General features: G+C 43.9%; 1 protein-coding gene across 4 annotated transcripts; it reads right to left on the bottom strand.

Annotated features, from left to right (window-relative positions):
- Positions 1-466: 466 nt before the first annotated feature.
- RNF103 (ring finger protein 103) lies at positions 467-24,008 on the bottom strand. Of its 4 annotated transcripts, XR_005954922.1 has the most exons (6): positions 18,275-18,530; positions 16,036-16,175; positions 6,546-6,661; positions 4,107-4,517; positions 1,201-1,490; positions 467-598 (listed from the first exon to the last, which is right to left on the bottom strand). XR_005954922.1 is itself a non-coding variant. In XM_041465318.1 (5 exons), the coding sequence occupies exons 1-5, from the start codon at positions 18,498-18,500 to the stop codon at positions 568-570; spliced, it is 924 nt and encodes a 307-aa protein (XP_041321252.1). In that variant the 5' UTR covers positions 18,501-18,530; the 3' UTR covers positions 505-567. The 4 variants fall into 4 exon arrangements, 3 of the variants coding, with proteins under 3 accessions (XP_041321252.1, XP_041321126.1, XP_041321337.1); XM_041465318.1 differs by lacking the exon at positions 1,201-1,490 and having other exon boundaries at positions 505-598; XM_041465192.1 differs by lacking the exons at positions 467-598; positions 1,201-1,490 and adding an exon at positions 23,992-24,008 and having other exon boundaries at positions 2,498-4,517.
- Positions 24,009-24,100: the final 92 nt, after the last annotated feature.

The following is a 24,100-nucleotide window of genomic DNA, read 5'->3' as shown; positions in this document are numbered from 1 at the left end:
CTATTAACTTAATCTGTTTAACACCTTAGATTATACTTATCCTCATTATTTTATTAGTGGAGACAGACTTTTTAATGAGTTACAAAAATGTAGTTTCACCTTGGCCATCTTTCCCTCCAGAATCTAATGCAAAAAAAAAAAAGACTAAACGAGCTTTGGAAAAGAGAGCTCTCATTTTGGACTGAGCACCAGCAGTGGGAAAGCCAATGCCAATAAAACAATAATTGAGGAAATTGAGAGTGACAAGGAGCTTTAGAGATTATTTAAATCCATCCCTTGTAATAGCAGCACCAAACATCCATTGCCTTTATTAAACCTAACAAACAAGTGAATACCCTCACCTCAGTGGTTTGACATTTTATGTTTACAATTGGTCTCCAGCTTCCAGGCACGAGACATCAGAGAATGAAACAACGCTTTAGGAATGTTTAGCATCTCAGTTAAGACACTTCACAAGCACCAGCACAACCCAGCCCTGCGAGGCAAAACATGTGAGCAGAGAAAACTGCTGACCTTGTTACAGGCACAGTCTTTGCTCCTTTGCTCCCTTCTCCGGATGTTCAACTGTCAGCGCGTCAGGGAAGGGCTGTCTGAGATCCTGCACGGGGTAGAAAACAATGTTATTTGGATGCTTCTGCTGCTACTGACACCAGCATTTCATAAAATAAACACATCCCACTGCTTTTTCTGTCCTGCTGGGACTCTCAATACACTACGCCAGCTGCTCAAGATTCTGTAACAGATGTGTTGCCGGAACTGATCACAACAATTTATATAACCCAGACACAAGGGGCCTAAACCTCCCTCCACAGCTACCTACTGGTCATAATTACCTGCTCCTGTGGATGTGCCCTCAGTGGCTCTCCTGCTAATTAAACAGCAGTCTGGGTCATCCATCAAAAGAACAGGATGAGTAGAGCAACCGAGGCCATTAAAACAAGTCTTCAGCTGAAACAGGTGTGCACAAAGGTTTGCAAACAAGGCTGAGCCAGTGCACAGGAGCAGAGCTGTGTGTGAGGGTGAGGAGGTCAGCCTCCACTCCACGAGCACTCAGTGCTCCAAGGACACAGCATTGCTCCAGCTTAGCACTCACAGCACTTGGCAAATTGCTGGGGTACCAGCGAAAGGCTGCAGCAGGCTGTGATACAGCACCTCACTTGTGTGTGTCAGCACCTCAGCTACAGCCTTATTTATACTCACAAAACTTCTCCTTTCCCTTGGCAAGGCCTCAGTTCAGTGCAGGTTTCAAAACAGTCCTGAAACAATGTGGATTTCAGCTACTCATGACAAGCATATACGCCGTGCTGCTGCACAAATTGGAAGCAGAAGTGATCTTTGCCCTCATTATGCCTCTCTGCTGCTCTGCTGAGGCTGTAATGACAGAGACAGGACATGTACTGGCAGGTCTCAACTGGAATAAAAATTACTTTCTGGACCACGGGAGAGTTGCTGATATTGTGCCCCTTGTACCTCTCTGCTTCAGTACTGCCCTGGGAAAAAGGAAATGAGAGGGAAAAAAGGACTCAGTAAATTAAAAACAGCTCTTCTGCTAATTACATGAATGTCCTCTTGGGAACACACCTGGTGACAGAGCCCTGAAACATTTGTTAATAAAAAAGAGCATGCCCAGGTACTCTGGACAGATGAAACAATGCCAGCAGCTCTGTGAGCACCAGCCTCCCAATTCTATAAAACTGGGAGATGGATTGTAACTGCAATGGGGAGCTGTGTTTGAATTTCCTATTATCATCATCTTTATGTCATTATCATCCTTTCATATTACAGAGGCAAGATTTAGGAAAGAAATAAGACAACTGAAAATATCTTCCTAGTTTAGCTTTTTCCTCTGCTCATATAATCTCCTGCTCTTCCCCCCCCACCCCCTTTTTTCTTTCCAACCAACAATTCCTCTCTATTTTCAGCCAAATTATTTCTGAAAGGTACAACCAAAATCAGAGTTTCATAGGGAAATACAAAGAAAACAACAGACTCATTTTTATGGCTCCAAAGAACTATCAAAGAAACCAGAAATCACTTCAGAATACCAGCACAGTTGGAAGCTGGCAATTTGAACTTTCACAAGCCACTTTTGTCACTGCATGACAATATTCTGCTCCTTCTCAACAGTTTACTTTGAGGCTGTAGAGGGAGCTACCCTAAAGTCTTCCTAGATGTCTGCAGATGAGGGTACTGGAGAGACAGCTGCTAGAAGAGGGTCTCCATCTGGAAAAGCAGCTTGTAATCAACTGGAAAACCACATCCAGCAGAGAAGCTCCTCAACACAGCAGACTTATGAAGGAAACAGTTCTCAGTGAAACACCACTGCCTTCTCCTTGGCCAGTGGCTCAGAGCACTGGATTCCTGCATCCCTAGGAGATGATTTATTAGTCACAAGAGTTGTGTTATATTTTTATTGTCTTCACAGATAAATCAGGCCAGCAAGACATCCGTAGCCATACACACAAAATATTTATCAAAACAATTAACATTACAAATCTCCTTTTAAAATAATTTATTTCACCGATTTCTTTTTAAATGGTACTGTCTTACAACATACATTATTCAACAAAGATGTGCAGAACAGACTCTAAAATAAGAAACACTTAAATTAAGCAATTGTCTCCGATTAGAATTTCAATTTCACCCACATCCCAACTTGTAAATGTTTGCTGGAATACGCTTCTCTTGTAGGCTTGATTTTTGTGCTTACAAAAACAGCATCAAGTTTCCAGATGTTGAAGAGAACAAATTATTTGTAAGGTAAGTTTGCATTCAGTTCAACATACAAGGCAACCAAATGATTCTGTCATTAACGTTAGCATCATGTATATTTTAGTTCACTGCACTAACATTTAAACTAAAACTTCAAACCACGTAATCTTTTAAGTGACTAACATTTAAAAGGCAAGCAGTAATATCCTGAAAGCTTACAAAAGACAGGGGCACACAGCTAAGACGGGGGCTCACTCGACAAAGGCTGCGGGTGTGTGTATGGCTGCTTTTTTTTGTAGGACGCCCACCTGCAGACGGGACAGCAGTGCCGCCCGCCCGCCAGCCACTTCATGATGCAATTCTGGTGGAACACGTGGCCGCAGGGCAAGCCCATCAGCAGGCAGCCCTTTGCAAAATTTTCTAGACACACCACACATTCCGTACAGTGCAACATGTCGGAGGGCCAGGCTGACCAGTCTGGCTCCAGGTCACCCGCGGAGCTGTACGAGCTGCAGGACCTGGCTTTGCGTTCGCACGGCTCGTGGTGACAATAGTGACTGGCGCACGGACAGGCATCAACGCCTCCTTCACTGCACCTGTGACACGTGCTCAGCTCATCGTCCTCCGAGACGTCTCTGTCGCTACTGAAGACCTCTTTGTTCTCACTGTCAGAGTCACTTTCGCTGTCTGGAAAGGTTTCCAGCATTTCCTCGTCAGAAAGGGCGCTGAGGCATTGAAACCTCCACATGGGTAAGTTTTTTATATAATCAGTTGGTATCAGAGGGTGAAGCCAGAGATCAGGGAAGGCCAACCTCTCCAAGAACAAATCTGGGTCTTCATCCCAATCTGAGTCAAAAGGGAAGTGTTGAAAAGAAGCAATGGGATGAAACAGGTAGCTGGTGTACCAGTCCCACAGGCTCGACAGCCACTCCAGATTATTGGCATTTACTTCATCCGTGTTGTTATTGCGCCGTCGCTTCTTCTCAAAGTAATCAATTAGTAAACCATGGCCAAGGTACGTGCTGAGGAAGAGGGCTGGATGAGAAGAGTAGAACATCCAGTCTGCCCTCACCCAAGAAGCCAAAGTAGTTGTGTTTGAGTACCTGAAGAGTTTTAAACTGTACTCATAAAAGCTGTCTAAGTAGGGTAGTTGCAAAAAACCTAACACTGGTAGCCAGGAAATAATTAATAGTGAATTATACGTCCCTAAAGTGCTTATAAGAACCACAAAACGCTTTATAGTGGCGCCTTGTGTAATAAACAGGTCCATCCAAGCCATCAGATTAACCAAAACTAAACTTAAGACAAATAAATCGTTAACTTCTGGTTGCAACGAGCGCAAAAAGGAATCCATGGCACGTAGTGATATAAATTCACCAGTGTTATTTCCATACCTGTAAATCCCCTCAGGAGTCCTCAGTATGTACGATGGTGTCTTGTAGATACCAATTTCTGCCATGTAACTTTTATTGTCCCAGTTTTCCACGTTGACAAAAATAAACTCTACTCTTCCAGTAAACTTTACACTTAGTGCAGAGAAGAACGCTGGAGGCTGGTCGAGGTTGGCAAACAGGTATATTTTCACCCGGTACTGGTCACTTTTGTTCCATTCTTCTTTCAAATGCTCAGAGTTGTAGATGGTTTTGATCCGAGAGGCAGCGTGGGCTGTGATCCATTTGAAGATGTGCTCCACTTCAATCCTGCGCCCGCTGTATTCCTTAAGCATGACTTTTCCCTTGGAGGTGCTGGTTTGTGGAACCGACATAATGAGGGTGGATTTCAGCCAACCCCTCCTCTTGCAGTATCTACAAAGGAAACGGTAGGTTAGATTCCAGTTTCATAACCCCAGGACTGAGTCCTTACATTTCTATTCTAAGCCCAAAAATGAGACATGCTGAGCACCTTGGAACCCTTATAATATAATAGCAGGAAATAAGAGTACCCAATATTCTCTGCCAAAGCATATTTATTCTTACAATATCTTTATATCTTACAGGAATATTGTAAAGAGATATGCATTCATAAAACAGGAAGAGAAATAGTGTTAATTTTCACAGGCCATTAAAGTAAACAAGGCCAAGCAGCCATTGATGCTTTGTAATTGGATTTGAATAATACACAGGCTGACTCTTTGCTTTAAAGCTTTAGTATTAAAAGCTACTTTTCCTTGGCCTTCCAGGCAAGAAGAAAACAACTCCAGTGTAACTCAATATCCCACAGCTTTCCCAGTGCTTCCTTCCACCCTGGTTTTGCCAAACAGCTGTGGAGTGAAGTTGAGCAGACACTGGTCTGTTTGCAGTTGCTTTGATGAAGCTGACAAGTGTCCACTTCCTACTGGGACCATTTTGTCAAGATGCAGACAGGCTAAGGGGTGAGGTGAGAGAGCTGGCCACAAAACCAGTGGAGCAGGAAGCACACACATGGTGCTGGATGATTTGGGCTAAAAAAATAGCCATGCTGTCTGGCAGGCAGATAGGGCGAACCCCAAATCCATAACTAAAAGAAGAGGCTCTTCATGGCTGAACCCTGAGTCATGGTCCAGAGCACAGTAACTCTCACAAGACCCCTTCTCTCATGCATCTTTCCTACCCATATCACTACACCCAATTATCTAGTCCTCCTTTAAGGAAATATCTGGCAAGCTTCAACAATCAAACTATGACAGAGCCAACAGGCATGCAATGTCTGAGAACCCTGCACACTGGGACCACCAGCCTCATTCCCCAGCCATCTTACCTAGCTCCCCTGTGGTTTCGCTCTGTCAACATGTATTTAGACTCCCCAGGAATTGAATTACAACTCCCCAGGAAAATGAATGCAGCATTTTTAGAAAGAGCCATAAGATATTACCCTGCTAATAAAGGTATCCTGATTACTGCAGCATGTAATATTCTTCTGAATTTCAGCTGCAACTTGATGAAAACTACTCACAAGGGTTTACTTGATAAAACATTTCTTGTATTAAAAAAATGAATTAATTTAAAACATGGTATTTGATCAAAGCATTAAGGCTGCTCAGGAGATATGCAAAGAGAAACACTGCCAAATTTTTAAGATGTTCAAATACAAGATTATTTTGCACAAGCACTACAAAGCCTAAGTATTTCCTCTTATGATTAACACTGAGATTTCTGTAAACATTTAGGACTTAAGCTGCATAAGATGTGCGTATCCATACGTGCCACTGGAATTCTAGACAAAGTCTCCTGTCATGTAAAGCAAACGCCTCCAACAAAATGCTTAAAAAAACCCCTCTTTTTACAGCAGCAGAGAATTATTAATAGCTTCTTTGGCTCTGCTCTTCTTCCTGGTTAGAAATCATATGCAAACACAGTGACTCTAGCACAGCACACTGTGTGTTGTCCAAGGGTGTGTGCCAGTTTATATATAAACATACATTTGCCAGGGAACAGGATTTGTCAGTAATTCTGGGAGGCAGGCTCTGTATGCAAGGTTCATGCTAACCTGTGCTTTCCCCTTCCAGATGGTGATATAACGACTCTAAAACTGATCTGTTCAGCTTTGACCTAAGCAAGCACAGTTCCTCTCCCTGAATGCCCAAACTGGAAGGCCAAACTCTTCTGTTCATTCCTCTCCACTGCTGTATTATGCTCTCCACAGTCTAATCATGCATTTCCCACACGACACTTTAGGAAGCTGCAGAGCTGATAAATAATGTAATGGAGCATTCTGAGCAGACTTTAGGAGAGATAAAAACATGAATAAAGCCACCTTCTGTCACAGTTACTTTTACAACACAGCAAGTCCTGCTGCTAGAACACAGCTGAGCCTTAAGATACTCTTGGGATTTAGATAATCCTTTAAGGATATACCTGGGGTCACTGGAACAGTTGAAAGTGCCAGCACGTATGCCAAATCTTGAGACTTTCTTCACCATTTTCTCCCAGTGGACTTTACCCACCAGTGGGCTTCTGTCGTTTGCTATGACCTATTGCCAAAAGGAAATACTAGTTTAGTGTCACAGTCAGTTTGGTTCCTGAAATAAAGAGCAGGTTTCAAGAAAACAGAGTGCCAGTCATGCTTGACAGTCCTTCCCCTTCTTTTAGGACACGAATGTATGAATGTACAACTGGGAGTCATGGTAAATGTCTTTGGAGAGTGAAGCACTAGGACAGAAATGTGGCTCTGCAGAGAGAAAGAAGCGCATCATCATGTTAAGTACATGTTAAGATACTAAAATCAGTGGTAGTTAACAAAAATGTTGGTAAAATAATGAAACTAACATTAACCAGTTCATAGTGGGGAGAAAGGAGAGGGGTGCAGCAGGTTCCTCTTCTTTGCAATTAAAAAGAACACCATAGTTTTATTACAATTCTCCCTCAGAACTTACAACATACCAAAGACACCTTGTCTCAGAGCAAGCAGAATGAGTGGGAATGCATGTACCTGGTACCAGATTAAACTGCCAACAGCCATTCCACTGAGCAGTGGAAACTACTGATTAAACTCCCAGATAATGCCTAAGGATCTTGACTCCATACAGCTTTGCCTGTGACTCATTCTGCAACTTGATGTGACTGTTCCACCAACTCCAGTGTCCCATCTGCCATTTCAGGACCATCACTTGCTGTGATATATCCCAAGGTTTAATTTGTTCTAACCCAGCATATTAAAGCTGTACTTCAGGTTACCTCACTGTAAGCTTCTACTGACACAGATTATGAAGAAGCAGCATTCATCCTCTGACTTATAACTGTACAGGGAGGGGTAAAAAAACCCACAAGGAGAAGAAAACTCAGCCTGCTGCCAGCTGACAGGTAATTTTGAATGACATGACTGATCATGCACTATTCCACGAGCCATCGCATTTTCTATTTTAGAAACAACTCACATGCTGCTGCAGGCTTACTGACAGCCACTTAAAATATATTTTTAAATTAAATGTTGAAACTTCCATTTGTTAGATATTTGTTTACCCGCCATTAAACTTATCCCAATCGTTTTCTGACTTAATAACCTCAAATGTCAGCTTGCCCCTGGAAGTTGGGCTGTCACCATGATTAACAGTTCTCTGAGGACATGCTGAGATTCAACCTAGAAAGCATGTCCAGCCTCTGAGACTCATAAATATTATCTGCTTTGTGGTAAGTAGCAGCTTCTCAGAATCTTAAAATAGAAGAATTCACCAAGCAGAATGTTCTACATAGGGAAACAAACTGAAGTCACAGTTACATTCCTATTCCATTAAGCCCAAAATGTTTAAATAACACTGGAGGTGAAAATCTAGGTAAGAAACCTTCAAGTTATTCTTAAAACACACACATCATATAGAAAAGCCTTTTTGATTAGATAAATGTAACCATCATGCACTGAGACAACCAGCTGGGAAATCTACTGTAGTACATCACCCAGTGTGACTGAAGCTTTGGGTATCTTAAACTTCTTCCTTTCATGCACTGCAATCAAGGAAGACCAAATTCCTAAAGACACCCTAAAGCCATAAAATATCCTTAAAATATCCTAAGAGCTACTATGGCCTGATAAGTGCATCCAACGTGGCAAGGAACCACTATGTTTTATTAGTAAGCACAGAAGTAAAACTTTGGTGACTGGATTACTCTTTGGCACAACTACTCAGAGACTGGCTTCTTCTAAAACTCTGTGTGCATGTTGTGAAACAGTGATGGGAGAATGTTAATGTGTGCAGGAGGACAGATCCTGCTCACTGTTTCTTCTGCCTGGCACCACAACATTCACTTTAAGTGTCAAGACAAAAATTTGTTGCAAATACAGTCACCATTTTATTTTACTGTCACCTGCCTATACTGGTGGAATTTTTAACACCAGCTTAATTAATTTCCTATGAAAAAGTATTTCCTCCTGGAGAAAGTTATTTATACTGAAGAACAATTACCTAACTTGCAGTCTGTATTTTGTAACTACATAGAGGAACCTTGCTATGGTTTTACACGCTGAAGCTTCATAAAATATTTTGGGCTTGTGCTTTTTTATGTCATTATGGAAAAAAAAATTCCAAATAAACAAGTCCATTGCAGCTGCTCCTTGCAGACAACACCCACTTACAGCACTGGGAGTTCACCATGCCAAGGCAAGGCTTTGTATTTTGGAAAGCAGTCACCACCTCTGTGCACGAGGGAGTCCAAGAAAATAGTGCAGGTTAAGCAATCAAAATGTACTTCAGTTTAAATTAAAAATAACCTGCAAACACTTGTAACAGATTTTATTTTAAAAGTGTGAATTTTGATAAGTTAAGAAATTTAGCTTAAAAACCTGTGACTGAGGAGACTGGGAATTTGAATGTGGAAGAGGCCTGGAAGTTCTTCAAACCCGTGGTGTTAAAGCTATCAGGATTTTGTATTTCAAGTAAGAAAAAAAAGGTTGCCAAGTCCTGCACTTCTTCCTAGCAATCACTTCCAAAGAGAGTTAGAAATAGTTTGACAATCTACAAGGATTCAAATAAAGGTCAAAAGGAAGAGCTATCAAAGAAAGATATGCAAGGAAAAAAAAAGTAAGGAAAAATGAGCTATTCAAGTTAGGCCATACAAAGACTATTACAAGTTGTACCAAAAGGTTTTTCAGTCATATGAATAAGAATAGAAGAGGGGGAGAAGAAGCAGGATCACCAAACAATGAAGATAGGAGAGAAATGTAAAATAATTTTCTTTTTATAGTTAAATTAATACCATGACTCAGTTTTCAGTGAAGGGGAGAGGTGGCTGGCCATGGACCAGTTAGCAAATTTATGGGAAGAAACTACATCACCTGAAGGTGAAAGCAGAACTCAAATAACTTAATGCACTTAAATCAGAGTCAGCAGGATATCTCCATCCCAGGACTGTAGCACAAGCGCAAGGATCACAGGTGAACCTGTGAAAATTTCTTGCAAACCCCCGTCAGACCAATTCACATTTTGACAGGACAGAAACAAGTTTGTAGCTATATTTAAGAGCAAATGAAAAAAAAAAAAAATCCCACCAGTTCGATTTTGATAGGATGCAAAACTGTACAAGAAGTTTTAGACGTGCAGAGACAGTTGCATTTTCCACCTCTTTCCAGCATGCAACTACTAAAGATGTATCATTCCTGATTGAGAGAAACTTTCCCTAAAGGAAAAGAACCAAGTTTCAAGAGAAGAAGAGAGTGTAGTACCCTGTTTGTAGTTTGGTAGTGTATCATGTATTATGCCACATGGAAAAATTACATGAGAGCTACAGATAGGCTTTTATAGTGAGTGAAAAAGAAAGTTAGTTTTAAAATGAGCACGAAATTGGCTATAGCAAAAAGACATCAAAATGCCAGAAAGGTGCTAACAGACTTCTTAACAGATTTACCTTAGAGCTCAGTTCAGCATATATTCCCATTAATGCCCTTCCTATGGGAACTTAAAGTCTCCCAAAGCCATTTGTAGAAGACATAAAACTGGGAAGCACATCTATGTGGGAAAGAGGATTACAATGCCATGCAGGAAGAGCTGCACAAATCTTGTAATGCAGAGTGTCACACATGAAATTGAATTCAGTAATGAACAGGACACTTGGGGAGTTCATCAGTTCGAAACAGCGATGGAGGAAACGCTTGGGGCTATCAGCTGCTCCACAAGAAAACACCAGCCATCAATACGAACTGGCTGCAAAACAAGCACAGCCCAGGGTACATCAAACCTGACAAAACAAACTGGTTGATTGACCTCACTTACTGGGAGAAGTGTGGTTGACATCAGGACCCTGTGAAACTAAAGGGCAATGCCAATTTATGCCCAATAGGAACAAATTAGCCCTGAGTACACCCAAGCCACAAGTCAGACACACATTTCCAAGAAGAAAACAGTCAACAGGAGTATTTGAACAACTTACAGTGTAAGAGAGACAGCAAAATATTTTCTAAACACATATTCTACAGTCTAGCAGAAAGCTGAACTAGCTTATCAGAAAGATCCCTTTCAATCATACACTCTATTTAATGTTACAGAAATAAAGCCCAAGCTCATGGGAGAAGGTACCTTTTAGGAGATCAGCTAACACAGATGGGAAACAAACACCACGTCTGGAGAAGCACAAACCCTCTCAGCTTTGCTTATTATTGGCTATGTTCACAATCTGTGACATATCACATGTCAGAGTGACAAGTAAGACAATGAGGGTAACTCAATTAATCCATTAATCATCTTAATGGGCTAAGGGAATCCTATAGGATCACAGTAACCCTGCTATTTAACAAGTTCACACCACAGAACGGATCTGTTCCCTAACCCACACCTAACCCAGGCTGCCTGCAGGATCTGAATTACCATCTCTGTAAATGCTGAGAATCTGATGATTTCAAAAGACAATTGAATAGGGAGCTTTTGCATTGTAAGAGTTCTCATGACACTGAATTACCCCCAGAGAGTTCAATCAAGAAAGAAATTAGAAAAAGAGTTGTTTTGATCTATATATTAAAGTAGTCATAGTTATGACATTACAGAACAGACTTTAAGAGCAAATATCCCAGAGTCAGAAAGATACAAACACTTGGAAAAAGAGGACTAAGTCAGCAAGGCACTTTGCCTCTCTTGCCTAATCCAAACCCAAAGTGTGTTGGGCAGGTGCATCAATATTGCAATAGCTACTTTACAACCATCACGGATCCAGCTGCTCCTTAATTTCCAAGTACCATTAAGCATTTTTAAAGATTATTTTATGAAACATAGATTCTTAAAATACAAGTAAAACTACGACTGACATTAAAGAGGCTTGAGGAAGCACAGCTGATGTTAACAGTTTGCTGTAGCAACACAATATGCAAAGACAGACTCCTTTTCTGCTACCCCTGAAGTACTTGAGCATGACATGATAACGACCTCACTTGAGCATTATCCTGTTTTCCGTGCATTTAAATCAGGTTTTGTTCAATTTCTACCAGACAGGTACACAGAGATCTCAAAGCAGGTCACAGGAACAAGATTTGTTCTCAGGAAGTTTTGAAGCTCGCTCACAACTAAAAGTGTTCGAATATCACAAGGCATGACAATGAGTCAGAGAGGGGCAAAAGCAGAACAAACACCTCATGTGCTCCAGCTCTCATTATTTGAACCAATTCTAGCTGGCACAGCAAGTGTCAGGCACCTGCTCACACCAACAGCACATAATTTCAAATACACAGTAATAGTCACGACTTGGTTTTACAGCTCAGCCACAAAGACAACGACTCCAAGTGCGCCTCAGCTCTGGGCACTAGGGCACTGTGACAGACTTTGCATCATCAGAAGAACAAAACCCATTAAGTAAGAGACACCATTTCCTGCTACACACACACACACACATATCCAGGTGGTTCTGTCAGCAGCAGTCAGTCCTCACCCAGCCTCAGAAAGTCACTCTCCACATAAGGAATACAGGCATTTGAATTGGAAAAAACCTGTGTAGTTTTGCCAAAGACAAAACTGAATTCTAACTCATTTAATGAACTGGTAAAGTTGCATGAACATGAGAAATGTCTGTCTGGTTCAGTGGTATCCAGTCTGAGACACCCATGAACTCCTGCACAGTGCCTGCAGAGAGTAAAGGAACAGAGGAAACTCAATATTACTGTAAAGATTGCATGCATGACCTGGAAGATTTTTAGGGGTCCACAAAGACAAAAAGGTTGAAAAACTCTAGCCATAGAAGCCTTTTCATCAACAGCTATGCTGCAAACTCTTCTTCTATATTTAAAACAGAAGTAAAAATACAATTAATTATAAATGGACTGGTAATTTACTTATTAGAAGCTTGGAAAAAAGCTCGCTTATTCCAGATAATGTCAGTAAGTCTCTACATGAATGTCTGCACTTCTATTAATTCTGAGACATCTCACTTTCTGTTTATTATTTGACAATGTGTTAATGGAACTGAATCTCCACTTAAGACTCTTTCCTAAGAATTCACAACTCATTCAGAATCCGCCCATACGGACTGCAGATATCTGGAGACTTTTTGCCTTTCTTTTCTGAGAAAGAGATTGTGAGAAATCACATCCAAATAGGCAAGGACTACATCCATCACAGCAGGCAAAAATTAACCACCTCAAAATTACATGCAGTTTCTCCAGGGAGGTGAGGTGACCTATGCACTGATCTGGACAGCCAGTTATGCTGTCAGTTAAGTCAGAGATTGAGAATAAATGAGCTTCTGCAATGAGTTAACACAGGCACACAGGCACTACAAGGACTATTACATTCCAGCTGATGGTATTCTGCACCCTTGACTGGATATGAAGCCTCTCAAGAAGAAAACTGAAACTTAAAATCAGGTATCTTGTGGTAAATGATCCTGAAGTGTTATTGGAAAAGACACAAATACTGAATGGTGTATTTTGAAAGAATTTAGTGTTTCTGCCTTTTTTTTTTTAGCAAGAAGAGCTGATCACCTGGCAAAATTCAGAATGCAAATAAATATGAAAATCACTCATCCTACATGCAAGCAAAAAGAAGAACAAACAAACCATCACCACCAAAATGCTACAGGCACATCCCTTGCCCTGTGACTACACCACTTGAACTAGAAACTGAGATGCAGAACAGACTGCAGAATTTTATATCCGTAATAATGGCCTTTGCAGCTCTAACAGACACAATCAAAATGTCTGTCCTTGTACTTCAATGCCAAGAAGAAAATTTCCTTTATTTCTCTCTGCCACTATGTTATAGTAGAGACTTTTAAAAAAAAATATACATTCATTTAGATTTTAACTTCATTCAGAGAGGATTTTTTCTGTAGGCAATTTTCAAAAGCCGTAACGACTCCAATACTGTTGGATGTGACAGGCTTCTAGAGACTAACCAGAGCCTGGAAAAGTAAGAACATTACATATCATTCCCCAACCAACAAGAGAAGCAGCTCCAGAAACTAAAAGCCACCCTCCTTGCCAGCCAAAGAAGTGCACAACAGCAGCTGGCAAGCAAGAAGAACAGCATAAAAGGAAAGGTGATGAGATCATGAGCTAATAGGAGAAAGAACATGCTGCTGTCTGTGGCTCTGTGGAAGTGCCACACAGGGGCTGTGAACAGCTACACTGGTAAACAAATTACCACTGGACCAGGATGCTTTGCATGTGGATTTCCAGAAAATAAAGAAACAAAGCCACAAAACACTGATTCCCTGTGTACTGACTTTGGCTTTCTTGAAGGAACTCATCTTACTGACTCTAAATTATAAACTCACACCTCAATTTTTGTCAAACATATAAAGAAATAGTAATTGTTTCCTCTTTTTTCCTTTGATTCTCTGCAGACAGTGATGGCTATCACACTCCCACCCTGTGCCACACCAGAAATTTCATCTATACGCACTGGAAAATAAAAATCATCTTTAAAGTCTCAGTCCTCACACCATCACAAATTGTTCAAACCAACTGAAGCAACAGCCACTGTGCCAGCTGAGGCAGAACTGCTCCTCTCCCTCTGCTCCTTTCCAGCAGCCCCCAGAGAACAGGGATTCAGGGCTCAGGATACTGAAGAGGATCTGGAGATCCTTTCTGCTTCCCAGCCAGCAGCAACAGAGCAGGGGAATCTCTGACCTTGCCCATGGTCACCAAACCCACCCACGAGGCATCCTCGCTCCCCTGCATGAGCATCGAGCTGGTTAATTAGCTGGAAAGTTTCCACAGGATTCCTAACAGCAAAGGAGGATGGGCAAGGGAGGGAATCAAGAGTTAGAACTAGGAAATGATGGCAAATACCAGCTCTGCAGGGATGAGGTCTAAGAAAAGAGTGTGGGAAAACGTGTGAAAGGACATGAAAAATCCAGCACAGGAGTTATCCAGACAGGAGTTGTGGTGGACAATGGAGCAAATGAAAACTCAAAGTGATGAAAACTCAAAAAGCAAGAATGAAAAATAGAAATTCAACATCTCTTGTGGTTTTTATTGTAGAGAAACAGACAAATACTGCTCAGCAAGTAAATTATTCTGTAAATTCCACTAATTTTCTTTTTCTACAGCTATTGTGACCAACTGAATAGCTGTGCAAGTATTCCCAGAATGATGACAACATTCATCACACTGGAGATATCAAAACACAGCCTATGTGACCTGCCATTAGGATGCTAGTGGAAAATACATTACAAGTAAAATTCTGCAAGCAAGAGACAACAGAGAACTATCATATTTCACCCTTCTGAGCTGCACAGGGAGGAGGGAAGGTTTTTCACAGCATATCCATGACTGTATTTGTCAGCTAGCTTGGAGACATGTAAACTGCTTTTCAACACTCTCTCTCTGCTTGAAGAACACCCTCCTGTATGATTTAAACCTCCAACTTGGATTCAATGAACTCCAAATATATCTTTCCACACAAATGCCATTCTGAGTCTGAAGGTAATCTGTCCTCTTGTCTGTTTTGGGATGAGATCTGATGTGATGACAGTGCAGGTCTAATAAATAGATTATGAAGATGTAATGACTTCCTATTAAATAGAAAACATGAAGCAAGACCAGACAAACCAAGTAGGAGCTGTCAAAAGAACCATTAATTGTCTGGTGGAGAATTCACCTGATGTGGCTGTTAGGAGGAAACTTCTGCCTTAAACACCCTCTTATCAACAGAGAAGCTGACACAGGAAAAAAAAAATCTACATTTTGGTCTAGGTTACTTATGTTCTCAGGAATGATGATTAATTGTTTCAGAATCCTACTGGAAAAAGTCTGTCTTTATTTTCCTAAATGATCTCTTGTTCTCATGCAGCCCTTGGAAAACAGACTGTAAAACTGCTGGGCACAAAAGGCTTGGGAGAAAGTTAACTTCAAGCCACTGGAATACGTTGCAGAAGCAGCTTGCTAGACTGGGAAGCTGGCAGACTGAGATCCTTCCTGCCTTTGTGGAGAGCCAACAGAGATTTTACAAGTGCTCTAAGCCCCTTAGACAAGCAGAAACTCAAACTGGTTGGGTCTGAGCATGTAATGCAACCAAAAGGAAGAGCAGCACCAGGAGCCTGTGCCAGCTGGGAGGATCTGTTCTAATGCACCTACTTCACACATTACAAGGCTCTCACAAACCCAGGGCCAAGGACTTGCATACTCTGTGTACTTCAGGGTATGATGCTCTGCTTGTTTTCTGGTTCTAAAATGCCTGCTTTTCAAAATGCAATCCAAAGAATAACAAGCTTTTTTTTTTTTTTTTTCTTCCTGTCTGTATAGGAGCCCTGGCACTTCCAGCCTTTCTTGCTTTATTTCTCTATTCCTCATTTCCTGGATGAAGTTTATCTTTGTCACCATCTCCCTGTTACACATTTTTACAACTAGTTAACTACCCTCATAAACTCCTCCTTTGAAACGTATTTCGGGTGTGATCAATATATATTAAAACAAAAGGTCAAATTTATATACCTGTACCAGCCAGATCCCATCTTTTGTGTCTTCTACAAGCTCATAGAAGTGCATTTCACCACTGAAGTTTGTACTGGAAACCGATTCAGAGGCCTCTTCCTCCTTGAGAGCTGAATAAAGCTCTCCTTCCATGAGGTCTCCTGAAAAAGAGACAATTGGAGAAATTAAATTAAAATGGCACTGGGGAAAGATTCATGAATTCTAGTAACAGTTTAACTAACTATATTTGCATGGTTATTCAGAGAACCTTTTCAGTACAAAGGTAGCTAAACCTCAAGCTGTTACTAGAATTTTATTTCTGGTGACATGACTGTGAACAATCTGACTTCAGTCAGGCCACAGAAGACACGAATGCTCTGTTTCTGATTACACAGATGCACCACACATGCACGAGCACACAAAGGAATAAAAGAACATCTTCTAAGGCTCATTCTCTGCAAATAACAACATTCAATGGCTGAGAGCAGTTTTAGTCAATACATCTTTGCTTTCTTTTCACAGGATTGCGATTTTGCAGTAAGCAATTTCTTGACACTGATCATTCAAACAGACTTCCAGAATTTCAGTCATTAATTCTGGACCAAAATGCAGTGTTTGTGGTCCTGCTGCTAGTAAAAATCTCGGACAGACTAATTTAGCTGCTGGCTTTTGTTTGCACAGTTGGGAAAAGTTCCCATGAACTCCAAATGCAGCAACATAAAGAGCTCACGGTAAAATCATCTGATTATGTTCCTTCGTAATCTCATTTCCTTCTCGTGTTTTGTTTCACAATCATTACAAACACTGTTAATGACAACCTGCATTCTAGTAACTAATCTACTAAGCTTTAAGAAATGAAGTCTTTTTCAAAACCAGTTTCCTTAAAAATATAAAAATAAGTGCAACAGCTGAAACCCTTTAGGGGTTTGTAAAAATATTCATAAAATTTAGAGGGGAAAAAAAAAAAACCAAAACGTAACCACAGAAAAATGCTGCAAAGCCTGTTGGTATGAGAAGTGTTTCCATGACATTTGAAGAAGTTGGTTAATACAGTTTGTTTGGAGTTAAACACTTCCCTGCAGCATATGCAACCCAAACATCATGACATCATGAAAGTACCTGACAGCCAAGGAGTGAAAGTGATTGGAAACAAAAGTGAAAGTGCCTAATGCTTTTTGCCGTTGGAGCAACAAAGCCAATAAACCACATAAAAACATAAATAAACAATGAACAGTAACAGCAAATTAGATTTAAATGCTCAGGAGTAATATCAATTATTTAAACCAGCATTTTTAAGGTTATATGGCAGACACTACATCCATACAAATCCTTCTCCCTCTCTGTCCAGACATTAGAGACCCTCACTGCCTATCCCGACTGCTGGGATTTCTCTCTCTCCTGGATCACCAGCCATTCCATCATTGATTTAAAAGCAACTACTCACATTTTCCTGCTTGGCTGGCACTACAGCTATTACATCAGCCCCATCTCCCAGTCCTTGGGGCCAGCTCCCTCCGACTGCTCCAGGCAGCATCCTTACTGTCAGGACACTTCTGCCATTCTTACATCTCCACCGCTCTTCATCAGCCCCGAGAAGTCCATCTCCTTCACCTGGTTCTCCTTACTTCTGAAATGCCTCCCTGCCTTTTTCCGAGCTGATTTTTTGTATGCAGGAACTAGTTCTGCTCCCCTTGTATAAAACCATCTCAACCCTGGGTACCCATCCCTTGTGCTCCTCGGCTATGAAATCATCGCTTTCCTCGGGGCCCATCTTGATAACCGTACCTGTAATAAACCCAGCAAACGGCTGGGAATACACGGGAACGAGCTGGCCCCAGCTGTAAACAGTAGCCCACTGCAGCTATTTGGAGTCTCTCCTCCTCGTTTTTCACGGCAGACGACATTGGGTCGCATCTGTGCCACCCGCACTGACCCGACCGCCCGCAGCGGAACTCCCGGGGAAGGGGAGGGAAGGGCCGGGCCGGGAAGGGCCGCTGCTGGTGCCCCGTCCAGCGCAGGCCTTTCACTCGGCGCAGCCCGCTCGGGTTCATAACACCGCCGGGCTTTGACCGCCACCCCCCGAGGTCCCCGGGCTCCCTCCATGACCCCCTTGCTGGGGGGAGCCAGCTCGCTCCCCAAACCCGCCCTGCCAATGGAAGCAGCGCCCGCGTCTCCATCCAAGGGCGGCCGGAGCCCACGCGGGGGTGGCCGGGCACCGACCTCCGTCCGTCCCCCCGGGTCACGGGGGAGCTCCGCGTACCTGACTTCTCCACCAGCTCCCGCACATCCTTCTTCTCGGGCAGCCCCGAGTGCCCCAGCCCGCGGCACTCCAGGATAGTCCGCAGCTTCCTGAAGCTCAGCGCCACCGGGTCCACCAGCTGCGTGGCGAGGAAGCCGCTCTCGTACCACGCCACGGCCTCGAACACCCGGGCCAGCACGAAGAGCGCCAGGAAGTAGAGCAGCAAACAGCACAGCTTCACCCACATCTTCCCGGGAGCGCCGAGCCGGAGGCCGGCCTGGGGAGGGAGGGAGGGGAGCGGGGGCTGTCAGGGGAGCGGGGCCGCGGCCCCCCGCCTCCCGCCCGCCGCTGCCGCTGTCCCCGCCCCGGCGGAGCCGCGGAGACATAACAGTGACGCGAGCAGCCGGCACCGCCCCCTGCCCCTTTCTCCCCTTTTCCCCCTTCATCTTTTCCCCTTCCCCTTCCCCCCCGCCGTGATTCAGCACTGTGGCCCGACCCCGCACCACCGGGCTCGGGGGCCGTCGCGTCCTTGTCCCCGGCTGCAACTTTGGACCCTGCGGCTGTGCTTGCTGCGAGAAAAATAATATATAAATACCTCGGCTATCGGGGAGGGAGAGGGCAGGATCCGACTCGGGTCGGATTTTCATTAAAAGAAAAATATTTACAGAGCTAGAAGTGGGGGCCGATATTTGCAGGGCCGATCTGTTCGGGTACTTTTAGGGTAGCTGAGTGGACAGAGTTTATTTGGATTCGGGCTGCTGGGTGTGGGGATGATCCCTCCGTTCCTCATTCCCGCACGCCAGCCCCGCTCCCAGCCCTTGGCTGGCGCGAAAGCAAATTCCACAGCGAGATTCATCTGCGCGGGTCGGAACTCGGGGCTCTGCGGCTTTGCCTCGGCACTCGAGCGCTGGGAGCTTGTGCCAAAGCGACAGCCAAAGGCAAGCGTGGGCTGCACCCCGACTTCGGACAAGGCTTTAAGGTGGGTCTGTGGAAGCATTTTGGAGCGTGGATCTTCGAAGAACCACACCAGGCTGTACAAGTGTTGGCCTGCAAAGATACAATTTAGTCTGCTACAAAAAACGTACTAAAATCAAGCTACTGCGTTGAGATGAAGGCTCTACTCTGAAAGAAACTCAACAGTGCTTCTGTATATTCAGTTATTTTAAGAATCCATAATTTGCATGAAAATTGGCAGCTCGTACAGATGAGCACAAAAATAGCACAGCTCAAATTTAAAAACACTGAGAACCCCCCAGAGCGTACATGCTGTAATTCTATACTATCCATTTTCAAAAAGGCACACTAATATTGATCTGGAAAAAAGCATTTAAATCACTGTACTCCTCAGAGCCTTTAGAACACATTTAAAGGTTTCTCAGTGTTTTGATATGATTTTAAAAGGAAAAAATTAAACAATCCAAGTTCAGCTCATTCTGTGACATGGCCAACACAGCCTCTTCCAGAAGAAAATTAATGACACTGTGTTCTTCAGGAATGGGCTCCTTTTGGTTCTTGAAAGTGGAAGAGTGAAGGGATTGCAGGTGTAGCCACTCACAAAGCTCTTAGGGGTAAATATTGTGCCCTTCCACTGGCAGTCATATATAACTTTATTCTTCAACATTTTTATCTTGAAAAGATAAAAGTGGACTGCAAACCTTGTATCTGCTGGTGCTACTCTGTTAAATACAAAGGGATTTCAGCAGCTCCGCCGGGTTTGCAGCAAGTCTCGGGTGGCAGGTCCAGGTGGGACAGAAGGTCCCAGAGGCACAGCCCGGTGGAGGGGCTCAGAGCCAAGCGCTGCTCAGTCCTTCACAGCCACCGCAGCCTGGGAAACTTGCCCTGCCTAGGCCAGGGCCCATCTCCCTAATGAGCAGGTCGCAAAGCATCAGGAAGATGAATCCTTTGCCCTTGGCAAAAGCCAAGGGAGTGGCTTTGTCCCTGCAGGTGCTGGAGTCAGGGGACCGTCAATAAAACGCACATTTGCCATCAGCTGTCAGAGGGCCTCAGGCAGGTTCTGCGCCCTGGAGTGCCCCAGGAACAGGGTTCTTTTCCAGAAACTTTGGGAAGCCCCGTTTCTTTTGTCACACATACAAGAAGTTGCCTGATTTCTCTACCTTTTGTTTCAAGTGAGTGTGAAGTAACTCCCACCCGTGTGAAGTGACGGGTGGGAGTTTGAAGAAGGACTTTGTATATTTAACTTTAGCTAGAAAACACTGTTGGGTTGTGCTGGAGTTTTTTGTTTGGTTTGTTGTGGGTTTTGTTTGATTTGGTTTCTTTGTTTTACTTGAGCACCTCAGACCCTACTCCAGTAGTTTCCTTTGATTCTCCCCTGTAATTTCTTCGGGGTGCCCTGGCTTGCCCCGGCAGGAAGGCACCTCACAACAATTACTGTCTACTCTCACAGCTGAACTATTTGCAACACCAACTGCTGGGGAGGCTGTCACCAGCGTGTCATTTCCGAGTGCTCATGGGCTGAGCTAAATGAGGCCCCTGCAGAGACAAAGCCAATCATCTGCCAGAACTCAAAGCCCTGGAGTCGTTTCAGGAAAGTACAAATGCTATTTCAAGCCAATACTCAAAACCCCCTAAAACAACCCAAAACAAAGCAGCTGCCAACACTGAAGCAGGTACAACCAAGAACTGCAGGTGAGGAGTTAACCAAAGGTCTGGCACAGCAAACCTAAATGGATCCAGTGCCTCCCCAGGCTCTCTGGTCCTCTCTTCCCTCCCCACTTCTCCATCCCTGATGCACTAAGCTGACCCCAGCAGAAAATGTTCCACTTTCTAGATGTAGCTGTCATTTGGTTTCCAGTTGCAGCTCAGAATGTCTTTGACATGTCACCTGCAAACAATCTTTCAGGGAGTTTTAATTATCTGGAAAATCTAAATATCTTAAGAGTGAATTGAAATTCATTGGGGCTGAACACAAAGATGACACACACTGGCATTTTTAAAGACCCCAGGGTTAACACTACTTAATTAACATCATTAAACAGTCATCAGTCAGTCAGTCCTGTGCTCACAGAGCAAATATTACAAATGTGAAGAGAATGGAGAATATAAATTCCATCTTTAAACAAAAGCTCAAAGCAAGGATCTGCTTTTAAATAATTTTGGCAGCAAAAAATTTTTACTATAATTTAGGAGCAAATGAGCTGAAATGCTGAGAAATGGGACAGCCACCTTTCCTTGTCAGACATCCAAACCTGCAGTCTTTTTATCTGCTGCCCCTTGGTAAATTGCAAGGATTCCCTCTCCTCCCCCATCCTCTCCTACGGGCTGTTGCTGACTGTGCAGCCTGGGAATACAGACAATAATCCACTTTCCAGACTTCTGGGGGGAACATAAGAAAAGTATTGTCATTTTGAAATCAGTAAAACAAAGGATTAACCATAAACCAGGGGATTATAAGTCTTAATTAAATTCTGTACCATGTTAACATCACACCATTTTTTAATGAGTTTATCAAGATAACAGTTCAGCAAACTAACAGTCAAACAACCTGAAAGACAGTTTTCCCAAGAGCCAACTCTGCAAATACAATTTACTTTGATGACAGGAACTAGACCTTGATGATCTTGTGGGTCTCTTGCAACTCAGGATATTCTACAATTCTGTGAATTTCTGGTGATTCACTAACACAGAAATTCTTGATGTGCTTCTTTATCAACATGGGTGCATCTCGACATGTTTTAGGTGTGATAGGAAACTGTGCCTCCTCGCAATTGATATTGAATAAATAACAGAAGCTTCTATGAGAGTCTCAAAGCAAGACTGCAGCAGCCCAGACATTATTGCGCTGTGGGCAGAGGAATTTTAAATCAGATATTTCCTGCTTTGTAGGAGTGGTCAACGGGAAGCAGATTTAGCAGAGGCGTGACTCTGTAACACAGAGACCGCTCCTGCCAGCTCGCCTAAAGCCCTGGCTGTTGAACGTGGAACCTCGGGTTGGGAGGGACCTCAAAGAGCATCCAGCTGCACCCCTGCCATTCGGGCGAGGCAGTCCCGGCGAGCTGGGCGTGACTCACACAGGAATTCGGGTCGGACCGGAGGCTCTGAAGCCCAGCCCCTGCTCAGGGTCAGCTGTGACAGCCGGGCAGGTGATCAGGGCTTTCTGCAGCCACAGCTGGAGCTGATGGAAACAAACCGCGATTAACGGCACAAAAACGGACATCAGCCAGGGCAAACCAACTTACAGGAGCAGAATAATTAAAGCTTCAAATAAAGACAGTTTTTTCCTAGGCAGTTTGCATTTTCTCTTTTTGTACCAGTGAAAAAGTATTTGTTGCCCCCTTGGAGAAGACCAGCTCTGTTTAATTTCCAAAATAAATAAATAAGTAAGGAATCCTTGCTTGAGTGTGCTGAGATGGTCAAGGAGCCCACAGCAGTGAGAACTTCATAAATTAAACCCCTGTGCTGATGACCTAAGAAACCAGAAGATAGTGCTTGTGTTTAAGCATAATTTGTGATTAAATGAAGAGCAAAACCATAGAAAAGCAGGAGTTTGGGCCAAAATGTGACCAGTTACTGACACTGCACATCACACAAGTCCTCTGCTCTTGTGACAACACCGAACTCTTGATTTTCCTGTCCTGCCCAGCACTGTGGACACAGATGAAGCAACACTACCTGAGACTCAGACCAAATGCTGCTCTTCCAGTTAACTTTGTCCAAATTTATCAGGAGCTTTGTTTGTACTGTGCTACACAAAACACAGAGTCCTGTGTATCCTGGGCTACGGCCTCCAAACACCAAAGCTCACAGAGCCATCATCACAAAATCACAGAATGGTTTGGGTTGGAAGAGACCTTGGAAGACCATTCAGTTCCAAGTCCCTGCTGTGTGCAGGGACACTTTCCACTAGTCCAGGCTCTCACTCAGAGCCCCATCCAGCCTGGCCTGGAACACTTCCAGGGATGGGGCATCCACAGCTTCCCTGGGCACCCTGTGCCAGGGCCTCCCCACCCCCACAGTATTTTTCCTAATATTCAGTCTAAGCCTTCTCTCTTTCACTTTGTAGCCATTCCCCCTTGTCCTTGTCACTAAGTGCCCTTGTCAAGTCTTGCCCCATCTTTTCTGTAGGTTTCCTTCAGGTGCTGGAAGGCCACAGTTGGGTCACTCAAAGCTTTCTCACTTCCAGGCTGAACAATCCCAATTTTCTCAGCCTTTCCCCACAGAAGTGCTTCATCCCTCTCACCAGTTTGGTGGTCTCCTCTGAATTAGCCAGGAGCTGGTGTTAACCGAGTGCAATTTGATCTGAGGTATCTCTTTGAGCACATTTTTAAAACGCACTTCAGCCTGTTGGCCACCACAACACCCAGCAGAAAGTTTACCGACCAATTAACAACCCAACGACAGCTTCAACGCTCGTCAGGCTCCTTAACTCAGCCCTGGCGCTGCTCAGCGTTACTTGTGCGATGTTTGTGGCAGCTGCGAGACGCGCTCCCGGCAGGCCGGCTGGGAGAGAACCCCTTGTGCCGCGGGTACCATCGGGGTCACCCAGCGGTGACAGCACACCCACCCCACCGCCCTAAACCGCTCCCCGGCCCGAGGGGCCAAGATCCCGAAAGGCCAGGATCCGAGAGGACAGGATCTCGAAAGGCCAGGATCCCGAGGGGCCGTCCCGACCCCCGAGGCCTCCCGGGCCCGGCGCCCCTCAGGCCTCGGCGTCGCCATGGCAACAGCGCCCCTCAGGCCCCCGCGCTAAGCTGCCCATCTCCCTGCCTGACCCGCAACACCTCCGGGATACCCGTTCCCCAGGTTGACTCCTACGCGCCACCTGACCGGGAATCGCTTCCTGATCCCACCGGGACACCGGAATAAACGACCCGCCCACCCCCGCCGGCG

The sequence above is a fragment of the Pyrgilauda ruficollis genome, unplaced genomic scaffold, assembly GCF_017590135.1.
Source record: "Pyrgilauda ruficollis isolate IOZ18807 unplaced genomic scaffold, ASM1759013v1 scaffold1, whole genome shotgun sequence".
Lineage (NCBI taxonomy): Eukaryota > Metazoa > Chordata > Aves > Passeriformes > Passeridae > Pyrgilauda > Pyrgilauda ruficollis.
This window is presented reverse-complemented; position numbering and strand designations above follow the sequence as displayed.